Genomic DNA, 12,591 nt, shown 5'->3' on the forward strand with positions numbered 1-12,591 from the left:
AACTTATTCAGGAATTGGGTACACACATCCATACCCATGAACTTCTGTTTGAGATGATGGCTCCGATGAATCCTCAAATTCCACAGAGAGCAATCCTGTGATCACATAATTTTTTTGATCTCCCGTCAAATGGATAAAAAAGGAAACCCTAGATTTTGGTAAAGCAGAGGAATCGGATCCAAAGGGGAGAAGGGTGCGCTTACGAGAGAGGAGGGTGCGCTTGCCGACGCCAGATGATCCGACGACCAAAACTCCCGGTCGGCTTTCCATCAACTTGGATCCAGTGATCTAGATTCGAGCGACCAGCTTGAGATGTAAATTACCAGGGCGCCTGAATAAAATTAAACTATATGATACCCCCAGCAGTACCACTTTTAGTTTCGTAGTAAGAAAGAGGAGCAATAGCCACACAAGGGAATTGTTTCATTTCTTTTTATATTTTACTATTAAATTCTGGGAGGCGAATCCCAAAATTAATAAAGCAAAATACAGTATGCTGCTGCTGGTGCCCTGAATCTTAAAACAGTTTTGTGTCCATAAATAGATGCATATCCTAATCCTATGGGTGTTTAGTTTTGAGTTCTCCAAAAATAGACATTATTATCAACAACAAAAGAAAAAATACAACATAGCGGAAACAAAATTTTCCAAACTGATCCAATTTGTCTTCACTTAACCACAAATGCCTAAAACTGCATAGACATTTAGAAACCCAACTCACGTGAAGTTTAGTTACACTACTTGGCGGCAGAGTTGGCTTTCTCGGCATGTGGGGCTGAGGGAAACACAAAGACACTTGAAGCAACCGCAGATGGCTGAAACTCAGCAGAATATCGCACTGATGTCAAAGTTATCTTGGGGAGTTGCTGTTCACCGCAAGTCAGAGGCACTAGCTTATAACTTAAGACGTGTTCTGACTTGGGAAGGACTGACACCGTATTGCTGTGAGACCCAGACAGGACAAAACTCTGTGCATCAGCCATAGCAAATTTTGCTTCTTGCAGCAACTGTGTCTGGTTGCAGATTCTAACGGCGCAAGTGAATGGTTCTCCAAGAATGGCATATGGAGGACAGTTCAAACTCATTACCAGTGGTGATGCCTCCACATTTACTTCAGGAAGTTTGTGCTTTGTTGAAACACATGCCTCTGTTATGTTACCTCCCTCTCTCCTCCACTTTAAATGTACTGATCCCAAACCAAGCTTTGAAGTTCTCGTCGTTGGTATGACTGTGAAAACCTTTTTGAACTCTTCCCCTGGCGCAAGATTAGCAGAGCTCGGGGAATCTCCACCCTGCTGAATCAAACATGAAGTTTCCCCCTGCTCATCATCAAATTTAATGGACATGGACACCAGTTTCAGCGCTATCTCTGAGCAATTTTTGGCACTGACAACTAACACACTTTTTTCGTTCAGTGGCAGAGAAGACATGTCTTCAGAATCAGGGGCTGGCTTGATCCTATTGAGCAATAGGTGATCCCGTCTATATGGCAACATAAACCGATTGCTTATTAAAAGAGGCATCTTCCCTTCGATCTGCAAGCTCTTGTGAATGTGAACTTTTTGGGTATTAGCTTCACTGCCATGTGGTAAGTAACCCAAAGACACAAAAAGCATGACAGGCTTAGGTCTATGCCACTTGATTTCTAGTTTGCACGTCCATGATTCCCCTTCCTTCAGGTCTGGAACAGAAACCAGCCCAAAAGATTGCTGAATTTTCTTTATGTTTCCTGTTTCAGATTCAGATTCATCGTTGCCCTCTGCCCCATCAATTCCACAGATTTCAACATGATGGCTTTCTAGAGAAAACGGTTCTGTTTCTCTTGGGCTAAACAAACCACCACCACCCACATCAACTAAATTAATCTTCAATTCACCATTGTATACGGCATGACCCTTTGAAGTTACGACAATAGGCATTGTAAAATCTTCTCCAACTAAGGCAGGACCAGAAGCACCTAGACTAACGTCCACCTGTGGTTCAGGTTCATCAACTTGAGTAGCTTTCTGGCCAAATACTGCAAGAACTGGGTCCTTTGTTGGCAGAGATTCCACACGATTCTCATGCTTCCAGAGAGACAAATCCTCCATTGCAGCAGGACTCTCGGCTCTTGATGAGATTGTGAAAAGAGGGCCCAATTTTGCGAGCACTGAAAGACACTCAAGCTTGCCACTTTGCTCTGCATATGAAACAAAGAAATGCGTGAAAAGTTAGGCAGCCGAGAAACCATTTTGCTTCTGTTTTCATTATATAGATACAAGTTCTGTAGCATCAGTTTTGCTAACTGGTAACTAAGAATACGAACACGTCCAAACCAGTTTTGAATTTCAATGAATAAACTGCAATGCAAGTGTGTGACAAACAACAACACCCTTATAATTAAATCACACTAACCAGAATTGATTGCATATGTCAACCTTAACCAATTATTTGGCACGAGCACCAGCGATGGCTCATTCTCCACTTGGCTACCACTTTCCACAGTGTTAGACGAAGAAGCCCACAGAGGCCTCTGGGAATTTCTGATGACAAAGTTGCACGTAGATTGATTGAACTGAACTTCTAGATGATCTATTTCAACTGGAATAGGTAGATGAGAAAGCAGTGACAATGTAATAGAGCACATAGCGTGAGGCTTGATTATTTGCTCGTGAAAAGCAACTGAAGCTAGGAGAACAGGTCTGAGAGGACTGACAAGATCAATCTCAAGATGAAGAGGGCTATCAGTGGCTAAATTGAATCCACTTCCTCCGGTTGATGATAACAGCTCGGCTTCAGGACAGACAAGAGTAAAAATTTCTCGATGTATACTTTCTCTTCGTGAAAAGGTTGCAGGACCTCCAGGACCATAATTTTTGTTTCTCAAGTTCCCAGAATCATCATAAGATGTTACAGGCAGTGTAACCATTTCAAGGGACAACTCTACAAAATCTTTCAAAGCACCAAGGTTTCTCGAACACTCTCGCAAGTAACCCAACACCTCCCAGAGCAAAGTTACCCAACCTTCTTGTCTGAACAAGCTTGCAGCGATATTGAAAAAGAATTTTGCGTTGTTGAGATCAGCCAAATCAAAGTACTCCCGGGCTACTTCAAATGCACACAAAGCAGCCATCCTCCGGGCTTTAAGGTTGGTGAATGAATCATAAGATCTCTTCAGCCACGCAATAATTTCATAGGAATCCTGAAATCTCTTTGCTTCTGAAATTGTAAATCGTGTGTACTCTTCATCCGTTATACTGCAAAGACATTAGAAACTCATACCATTAGAGGTGGTGATAGCATAGTTATATACTAATTTTTTACACAGACTTATGGGGTGAATTATGAACAACTTACGAGTGAAGTGTGAGAGATTCTCCCTTCTCTTCTCTCGTCTCACACAACTGAGCGAACTGACCCACATAGAGTGATGGAGTAATGGATTCTGAGCAGCTATCAATCTCTTGAGCTGTTTCAGACATTGACAATAACAATTCCAGGGCACATTTCTTATCTTTCAAGTAATGAGCAGCCAACTGCGTATAGAAAGAAATTCCCAGTGGATAAGAACATTATACTTTCAAACACACTGTAACTAGGCAAAGACTGCTCAGACATATATGGGAAAGAGGAAGAAATTAAGCATTAGCTTCGAGGTAGGTGTTAAGTTTATATAGTGTAGTTTTGAGAGAATGGTAAAAGACACAAAAAGATTTAACACCAAGTGTAGATTATGTTCCGACTATGAGTTAGATGGAGAAAATTTGACTGACCTGAAAATAATAGGCAGGATAAAACTCAAACTCAGTCAAAGATATATCCGCAGTTTCTTGGTTTAAGGAAGAAAAGCTCTGAACTGTTGCGGAGCTTGTCTCCAGCAACTCAGCAAAGACAAGAAACTGCCTACTCATCCAGTCCCAATGGAGAAAAATAAATTCTGTGGATCCAACAACCTTTTCATATGATGCTTTATGTTGATGAAACCATGTTACTGCTTCTATGAGTTTTCCACCGTGTAACAGAAGCGTTGATATCTTGAAATGCAATTGCTCAGCTATGGTCTTGATCTCGACCAAGCGTTGTATTGCAGGCAGCCTAGTTGATGTACCGATCATCTGTGCATAAACAAAATTGGTCGTCAAAATTGAATGTGTGGAAACCACCGACAAATATACATAACCTTAAAACCATATATGCATCAAAAGCGGCTTCTTGACAAGAAGCAGAATACATTAGGGTGACAGATGAGTTAGAAAAACCACAATAATTAGTGAAAGACCTCGTGCAGGGAATGGTAGGCGTCTTCATAAAACTTCAGTGCTTCACCCCAATCTCTACGGAACTCTGCATATACAGCGACCTAGCAGACATGGCAAGAATGAGCCTTCCTTTTCCAAGATATTTTGAAATAAAATGATTCGAGTTAGCAGAGAGGTAACAAAAAAGCTTACTTTAAAACAGTAGCGAACATTCAAATCAGGAGAATTGGAACTCCTTCTCTCAACTCGGCTTTTGATTCTCCGTCCTTCTTCTTTGTAATATGCAAGGGCCAACTCTGCAAATGCAGAAGCGATCCTGCAAACATATTGTGTTGAGATGCATTGAAGCAAAAGCCTCTTGGTCTAGGACCAGGTGCAAAACAGAAAATATGAAAAGAGGAGAGAAACATGCCTGGAGAGAGAGACTGAGAGTTCAGAATCTATGCTGGAATTGAAGAAGAGCACGTACTTAGAATCTAACTCTGCACGCTTGCGCAATGCCACAAGACGATCTTCGCTTAGTTCCTCTAGAAAAAGTCGGGAAGGAGTAAGCAACGAGTTCGGGGATGAAATGGTTAATAAAAAAGATTTAATCGGAGAGAAATGCTACCCTGGGGAGAAGACTGGACCACGACAACCACCAGTTTGATGTTTTTGGGACGGATTACGGATCTATGAACGGAGATCGCTTTGTTAGTTAATCCGTAAGTGTTTTTAAAAAAAAAATCAAAGGGGTGGGGGAAGGAAACAAGGGAAACAAATAAGGGAGATGAGGAAATACTTGAGGCTGTCGAGATCGGAGCAGACCTGTAGCCATTGAGTTGGATCGCCAAAGATGTGATGTGAGGGAAAGAAGGCGGCGACCAGTGCAGGGACCTTGGTGCGATGCTTCAGCAACCAATCCCGCTTCAAGATGCCGCCGCATCTGGAAGGAACGGTAGGAGAAGAATCGGAGACACTGAGAGGATCTCTGAAGGAAGAGGCTCGGCTGATCTGATCATCATGAGCAAGGAGAAGCGAGATATGTGACAAGTCGGGGAAGGCCAGAGCGTTGATGGGAGGCTGCTGGGAGTGGAGATGCTTCGTAATGGACGCCTGTAGCTCCGAGTATCCGAAAAGAGCCACCAGACTTACCGGCGGCGTCCTGAGCTCTTCCGGGTATTCCTCCATCTAGCTCGCCGGGGAGTGTCTCTGAGACTCGGAGGACGCGTTGAATTGTGGCAAGGAAGGATCTGAAACGGAAACATTGCCTGGGCTTGATACGGGCCTTTCATAATAGTGTAGCTGTCAGATCTGGTTTTAAACTTTATGTGGCGTTACGGATAATATACATAGTTCATCTAACCCACTTAATAGGGCTTTTAACAGGCCTTTAATCAATAAGTGAATGGGGCAAGTCCAGTTGTCAGATCTGATTTAAATTTACAGTTTCTAGTTACATCACCCGGTAAAAGATAATGCATCGACTTATACAAAAAAAAACAATTTGAATTGGTTGCATTTAGTGATGTTAAAACGGGCTAACAGCCCGCGGGCCTTAACGGGCTGTATATAAAAATTTCGGCCCATTACCCGTTTATTATTTCTTATGGAATTTTTCCTCAAAACGCTGTAGTTTCACTGTAGGGTTTTTGTTTTCTCTATCTTGTCGTCGGTTCCTCCTCCAAGCCTCCCAAGAGATTTTTAACGCCACCTCCGTCATCACTTCCGGCGAATATTTCGTCATCACCTCCGTCATCACCTCCACAGATTCAGAGGTCTCTCTCTAATCTCTAATCCCTCAATTCAATTTGCTTTGTGGGTTTTGGTGTGGTCTTGTTCTGTGTTGTTGTATGATTCATTTGGCTTTGTGGGTTTTGTTAGAGAAGTACCCCACATATGAAATTGAACATTTGTACTTGTTTCTCGTATATGCAGATCATATCAGAGAAGAATCGCCGTGAGATCTCCAAGTACCTCTTCAAAGGTACGAACTTGTTTTGAGCTTATGAATCTAGTGGTCTTCTTAGTAAATGGGTTTATGCATAGAAATACAATAGCATTGATTGATTGAGTGGTTGACTGATCCAGTTCTTAGTAAAGATTTGAGTTGTATAATCATCTTTCTCATATAGCATTGTTTCTGAAATTTGCATTGCTTAACATCATAAACATGTAATTCAGGTGTTTGAAGCTGAGCATGTTACTACGGGAAACATTAGATTTTACTTTGGTACCAGCACTCTTGCTCTGGTAATCAATCTCTCTCTGTTTTTTAAGAGTTCATCATCGAGTCTTTTGTTTTCCAGTTTGTTTGGTTTGGTGAGTAGATACAGAATGTTTGAGTTGCTTTGCATATATATCAGCATCTGAGTCTCATTTTTATAAGCATTTCACATATGTCTCCTCTTTTATTAATTTTGCAGAATGGACTTAGAAACTGAACATTTGATAGCAAGGCTTAATGCTCAAAGTGATTATATGGATATGTCTCCTCCTTACAGAAACTGTTTGCTTCTAAAGAACGTTCAAGCTTTGCTCTGTACCCGTAATTGGTTACGTGGTTTTGCAGATTATGAAGGTAACTAAACTCTTAACTTTTACATAAAACTATTTTCCATAAAACTCTTAACTTTAACAGGTAACATAGAGAACAACTATGACATTGACACAACAACATGTACTTCAGAAGAATGTTCAAGATCAGGAGATTTTATCATGCATTGAATATGTTGCTTCTGGTGTGGTCTTGTTCTGTTTTGTTTTGGCTTCGTCTTCCTCTTCGTAAGATTCAATGAGAAGTAGTAGTGTCATACGGCTTTAGGAATTGTATTATTTGAGGCTTTAAGATGAGAATTTGGTTTATTATACTCTTTCTAGTAGTACTAGTGGATGATGATCCAAATTGGTTTGTTTGGTAATAGTGGGTTTTGTTGTATCATACAAGTATGAATTCATATTTCGTTTTTTTGATATATAATGTTTTCGTTTCTGTTTTCCTTTGTTGTTCTCTGATTACAATCTCTAGTAAAAAACAATCTTAAGTAAAAAATCAAAAAAAAAATCCATCTAAACGGGTCTAAACGGGCCAGATAAATAGGCAGGGTCTAAACGGGTACAGGGTCTAAACGGGCAGGATATAAACGGGTAGGGTATAAACGGGTCCAAAACGGACAAGACTTAAATGGGCAGGGTCTAAATGGGCAGGGTAGTCCTATTTTAACATCCCTAGTTGCATTGCATTTTTTTTATAAGTATGTGAATTTCATATATAATGAATGTTTGTAGAAGTTACAACAAGCTGAACACATCAAAACATCCCATGCCAAAAAAATAAAATAAGGTTCTATGATGAAGAAACAGAGGAGTAGGTGTGCCTAGTCATNTTTTTTTTTTTTTTTTTTTTTTTTTTTTTTTTTTTTTTTTTTTTTTTTTAAATATGTGAATTTTCATTAAACATGAAGTTTTAGAAATATTACATAAGACTTGATACAAACCTCAACCATTGCCCAAAAAAAATAAAAACAAGAGAGGAAGTTGACAGAAGAAATTTTGAGTACGGAATACCTCAACCAGGTTTGCATTAGGTCCTGAAAATGTTTACGCTGCTGCTTCGCCAAGATTGCATCCCTGATTTGCCGGTCCAGGGCCTTGAACAGGACGAGGACATCAGTAGCTTTGAACAGGGCCTTGAATTGGTTGCATTGCATTGCATGCATATAATATAAGTCATGGATTTTTACAAAATGAGAGANAGAAAAGAATATACAATTGGCAACGAATGGGAAGCGGTCAAGCGGAGGAGCGGTTGATGAAGTCAATGCAATCTGCAATTGCATCGGCATAGAAAGAGTTAGAGCGATGTATAGATCTGTAATATAAACCCCCGTCTTCTCTGACTAGCGGCCGCCTCCTGAAGCACCAGCTCCTGAGTAGCCTGAAAAATCCTCTCACTCTCTTACGCAATCTCTTCATCTTCTGCCTCACGGCTCTCACTTTGATTCCTCTACCACTCGGCCGCCATCGTTTCCTTGCTCCTTCCATCTCTATGACGGCCGCCGTTGCCTAGTTATGCGCTTTTAAATCTGAGAGACTGTTGAGAATTGTTATATATGTATATACAACTATATTATATAGCTAGACAACATATATAAGAAGCGAGAGGGCTTTCAAAATGTCTGACTTTCAGATCGAGGCTGGGTTGTTGAGAATTTGAACACTTGCAAAGACTTTTTAATTGATTGATTTTTGTGGTGGCCGCGTGTTATTTTATGTGGGAGATATTGGGTAAGCTGGAAAAACTGGCTTCTAACATGGGATGGAAAATGTCAAAATGAAAAAAAAAGTCTTCCTTGTAATTTTGTAAACATATGTCTAACGTGCTTAATTATTATATGTGCAAAGATCATTGATCTACCATGTTTTCTTTTTCCACAGCAGTGCTTGCATGTTGCAAGATGATTTTTAATTTGAGAGTTCCATTTGACTCTATGGCCACAACACAAAGCCCATTATAGCAAGACCAAAATATCCACTTCCAAGGCCCAACATCAACTTTCTAAACAATTATTATAACCAATCCCGTTTGCTGCTCTCTCTGTTCGGAGGATACGAAGATCCCAAATCTTCTGAGCAGTAAGAAAGATGGCAGTCGAGATGGCCTCTCACTCTCAGGTTTCTTTTTGTTATTTTTGTCGTTTCTTCAGCTTCTTCTTCGTTAATCCGAGTCGACGACGATCAATTGTTCCCTATCTAAATTAATTTTGATCACAGGTTTTAGTTGAAGAGAAATCGGGTGTTAGAATCTTGACTCTGAACAGACCCAAGCAGCTGAATGCTCTGTCCTTCCAAATGGTAATGAATCTTTCCCTTCTTCTTTTGGTTTCTCCTCCTTTCTTGTACATATTTGGTTGACTCAATCTTCTCTAGATCTCTCGGTTGCTGCAACTGTGCCTTGCATATGAGGAGGACCCTAGTGTGAAACTTGTCATCCTTAAGGTAATCATTATCCTTATCTCTTCCGTTTGACCCCCAGCACTGAATGAATTTACCGCAGGGTCTGGGAAGAGCCTTTTGTGCTGGTGGCGATGTTGCAGCTGTGGTTCGTGACATCAAACAAGGTTTACCAACCACCCTCCCATCTTTCTTTTCCTTTTCTTACCTTCTTCTATAATCTAATATACACACTTTCTCTCTATTTTCTTTTCGTTGACCAGGTAACTGGAGACTCGGTGCCAATTACTTCTCAGATGAATACATTCTCAACTATGTTATGGCCACATATAGCAAACCTCAGGTTTTACACTATACATACTCTCCTCTTAGTGAACCACTCACTCCGAGTGTATAAGTTCATTATTCGTAATCCACACTGTTTTCGGATTATAGGTTTCAATTTTGAATGGTATCGTCATGGGAGGGGGAGCTGGTGTCTCAGTCCATGGTCGATTTCGTATTGCAACTGAGAACACGGTATTCTTTTCTTTGAGATGTCCAAAATACATACGTCGCTCCAAAAAATATGCTTATATCATTCCATATCTTTTAACTTTCCCCAAGGTTTTTGCCATGCCTGAGACAGCTCTGGGGCTCTTTCCAGATATAGGCGCCTCCTACTTCTTGTCAAGGCTCCCTGGATTTTTTGGTAACAAAACTTATATATCATATTTGCATCTTCTTAAAGCCACAAAAGTTTCAGGATGAATGAGGCTATCTCCCTCTCTCATCTATGTTATTTTTTTTTTTTTTAGGAGAGTATGTTGGTCTCACTGGAGCTAGATTAGATGGCGCTGAAATGCTTGCTTGTGGTCTTGCTACTCATTTTGTGCCTTCAAAGGTATGAACTTCCTTTTCGTTAGTATTCCCCATTACCGGCATGATAGCAACTTGACATGCTAAACACAAGAACATTTTTTTTTNTTTTTTTTTTTTTTTTTTTTTTGTTAGTGGATTAAGACAGCTGGTGATGCAAAATTATTGTTAGTGTTAAGTTGAATTGACACAATAGACATAGGAATACCCTGTAAGAGATGATGGATTCTCCGTTTGGCATTTTTCTTGGTGAGAAACTTTTCTTGGCCAGGAAAGTTTAAGGTCTCTCTGTCAGGATTTGGGGTAGTCTTGTAGAATTTGGGGTAGTCTTGTTTGCTTATTTTCTCCAGCGTGATGGTTCCTGTTAACTATTATAAAATATAAGTGTCCGTACCCAATCTTGCGGCCTGTAATTTTTCTTAGTCTCTATTTTATATGACAATCCGAATGACTTTTACAATTCAGTTTTCTTATAGCTAGTTAGCTACTAGTGTCAACTGTCAAGCACTATTTGCTTCACCAAGGATTGTTACCTACTTCATACCAAAAAAGAAAAAGAAAAGGATACTTAGTAAGGTTACTCTTTTTTTTACAGAGGTTGACTGCATTAGAAGCAGATCTTTGCAGAGTTGGTTCAAGTGATCCAACGTTTGCCTCAACAATTCTCGATGCCTACACCCAGAAACCGCGTTTGAAACAGCAGAGTGCTTACCGCAGGCAAGTGTATATGATTTTATCTTCTTTTCAATTCCCTAATATTCTTATCTTTACTATCTCTCATATACTCATTGCTCTCTCATATCTGCTTCTTATTTTTTTTTTCATGACAAAAGCATGCACATTCTAGGTCATTGCTCTCTTATTAACCATGAATACATGACATATTTCTAAAATTTCTTGTATTGGTTTCAGCTTTTCAATTGCTCTTTACAGAATTCATTTCTCATCATATCTTTAATTGAAAATGTGTGTGAAGAGAAAAGGTGGTTCTTATCTTTCCGTTTGTTTAGCAGGTTAGATGTTATTGATAAGTGCTTCTCTAGGAGAACTGTCGAAGAAATTATATCTGCACTTGTAAGTTCTTTTTTGTTTTTTCATTTATATATAGGTATATTCACTTGCAATCCTGAGTCGACTGATTTACCTTTGACAATGGTCTGTACTATCATATATATTCATATATGTGTTGCTTAGGAGAGAGAGGCCACTCAAGAAGCAGATGGTTGGATCTCAGCTACCATTTTATCATTGAAGAAGGCTTCACCAGCAAGCCTTAAAATCTCTCTTAGATCGGTTAGTTCCCAGAACGCATCACAGGAAATGATGACAAAGAGCTGACTGACTCTGCTTATATATATTTTAGATAAGAGAAGGGCGATTGCAGGGGGTGGGGCAGTGTCTTATCCGTGAGTATAGAATGGTGTGTCACGTGATAAAGGGAGAAATTAGCAAAGATTTTGTGGAGGTTTTGCAAGCTACCCCGACTGTATTTTCCTTCCGAACTGTCCTTGTTGTTGACCGTAATTACAACAGCGTGTTTTACTTGTGCAGGGGTGCAGAGCTATATTGGTAGACAAAGATAAGAACCCAAAGGTTTAAACAAGTCTCTATATTTTGGTATTTGTGGTTGTTATGTCACATTGTTGATATAATGCCAGTGTTTGCTGAAATGAAATTAGTGGGAGCCAAGGCGACTGGAGGACATGAAGGATAGCATGGTAGAGAAGTACTTCACGAGAGTGGAAGAAGAAGGGGAATGGGAGGATCTAAAGCTTCCGGCAAGGAAAAACTTGCCTGCTATAGCAATATCAAAGCTGTGAAGTGGAGAAGGTGACGAAGCACTATGGTTTACTTCCCGTCAAGTCTGAAAAAGGAAAATAAAGACATGTAACAACACTGGTGTTGAATAGGCCTGGCAATACATACATAATCCATTATTGTATTGATGTAAAGATTTGTACATGGTGTTGGAGGCACAACCATGGCCAATGGACGTGAGAGCACGTCTTTGTTCATTGTTCATTTATTCGGTTTCAACCCACACAACACAACGACGCGGATCGTGTCCTTATGATTAAAATAATAGTCTTCAATTAAACTAAAAACAATTAGAAGAAATGAGAAAATCAGCTGAATCGTGAAGAATTGAATGTGAAGAAGAAGAAGAAGAAGAGGCAATTAAAAATCTCCCGTGACTCTCGTCTCTCTCCCTTTCTCTCTCTCTGCTCAAAATTTTTGTTTTTCTGGGGCAAATTTGCGCTTGTTCAGATCTACAATCTCTCCTTTTTCTTCGGCTATGGAGGGCCAACGAGGCAGTAATTCTTCGTTGAGCTCTGGTAATGGCACCGAAGTCGCCGCCGACGTTTCTTCTTGCTTTTATGTTCCCAATCCCTCTGGGACCGACTTCGATGCTGAATCGTCTTCTCTTCCTCCTCTGTAAGTCTTCTTTGCTCCTTCTTCTTCTTCTCTTTCCAACTACTTGTCTCTGAATTTTCAAAAAACAATTGATTTTACTCTTGTCGCAGCTCCCCAGCTCCTCAAGTGGCTTTGTCAATTCCCGCCG

General features: G+C 40.1%; 2 protein-coding genes across 2 annotated transcripts; one reads left to right on the forward strand and one right to left on the reverse strand.

Annotated features, from left to right (window-relative positions):
* Window positions 419-5,498, reverse strand: LOC104727449 (trafficking protein particle complex subunit 11). The gene is made up of 9 exons (XM_010446560.1): window positions 5,020-5,498; window positions 4,849-4,910; window positions 4,651-4,765; window positions 4,431-4,554; window positions 4,259-4,339; window positions 3,753-4,094; window positions 3,337-3,515; window positions 2,395-3,236; window positions 419-2,179 (listed from the first exon to the last, which is right to left on the reverse strand). Exons 1-9 carry the CDS (start codon window positions 5,406-5,408, stop codon window positions 738-740), a joined length of 3,576 nt encoding a protein of 1,191 aa, XP_010444862.1. The 5' UTR covers window positions 5,409-5,498; the 3' UTR covers window positions 419-737.
* On the forward strand, window positions 8,804-12,054 carry LOC104727450 (3-hydroxyisobutyryl-CoA hydrolase 1). The gene is made up of 14 exons (XM_010446561.2): window positions 8,804-8,891; window positions 8,991-9,071; window positions 9,147-9,215; window positions 9,274-9,337; window positions 9,434-9,513; window positions 9,606-9,689; window positions 9,777-9,861; window positions 9,968-10,053; window positions 10,624-10,745; window positions 11,042-11,102; window positions 11,223-11,321; window positions 11,392-11,493; window positions 11,580-11,621; window positions 11,708-12,054. Exons 1-14 carry the CDS (start codon window positions 8,862-8,864, stop codon window positions 11,846-11,848), a joined length of 1,146 nt encoding a protein of 381 aa, XP_010444863.1. The 5' UTR covers window positions 8,804-8,861; the 3' UTR covers window positions 11,849-12,054.

The sequence above is a fragment of the Camelina sativa genome, chromosome 11 (genome assembly GCF_000633955.1).
Source record: "Camelina sativa cultivar DH55 chromosome 11, Cs, whole genome shotgun sequence".
Lineage (NCBI taxonomy): Eukaryota > Viridiplantae > Streptophyta > Magnoliopsida > Brassicales > Brassicaceae > Camelina > Camelina sativa.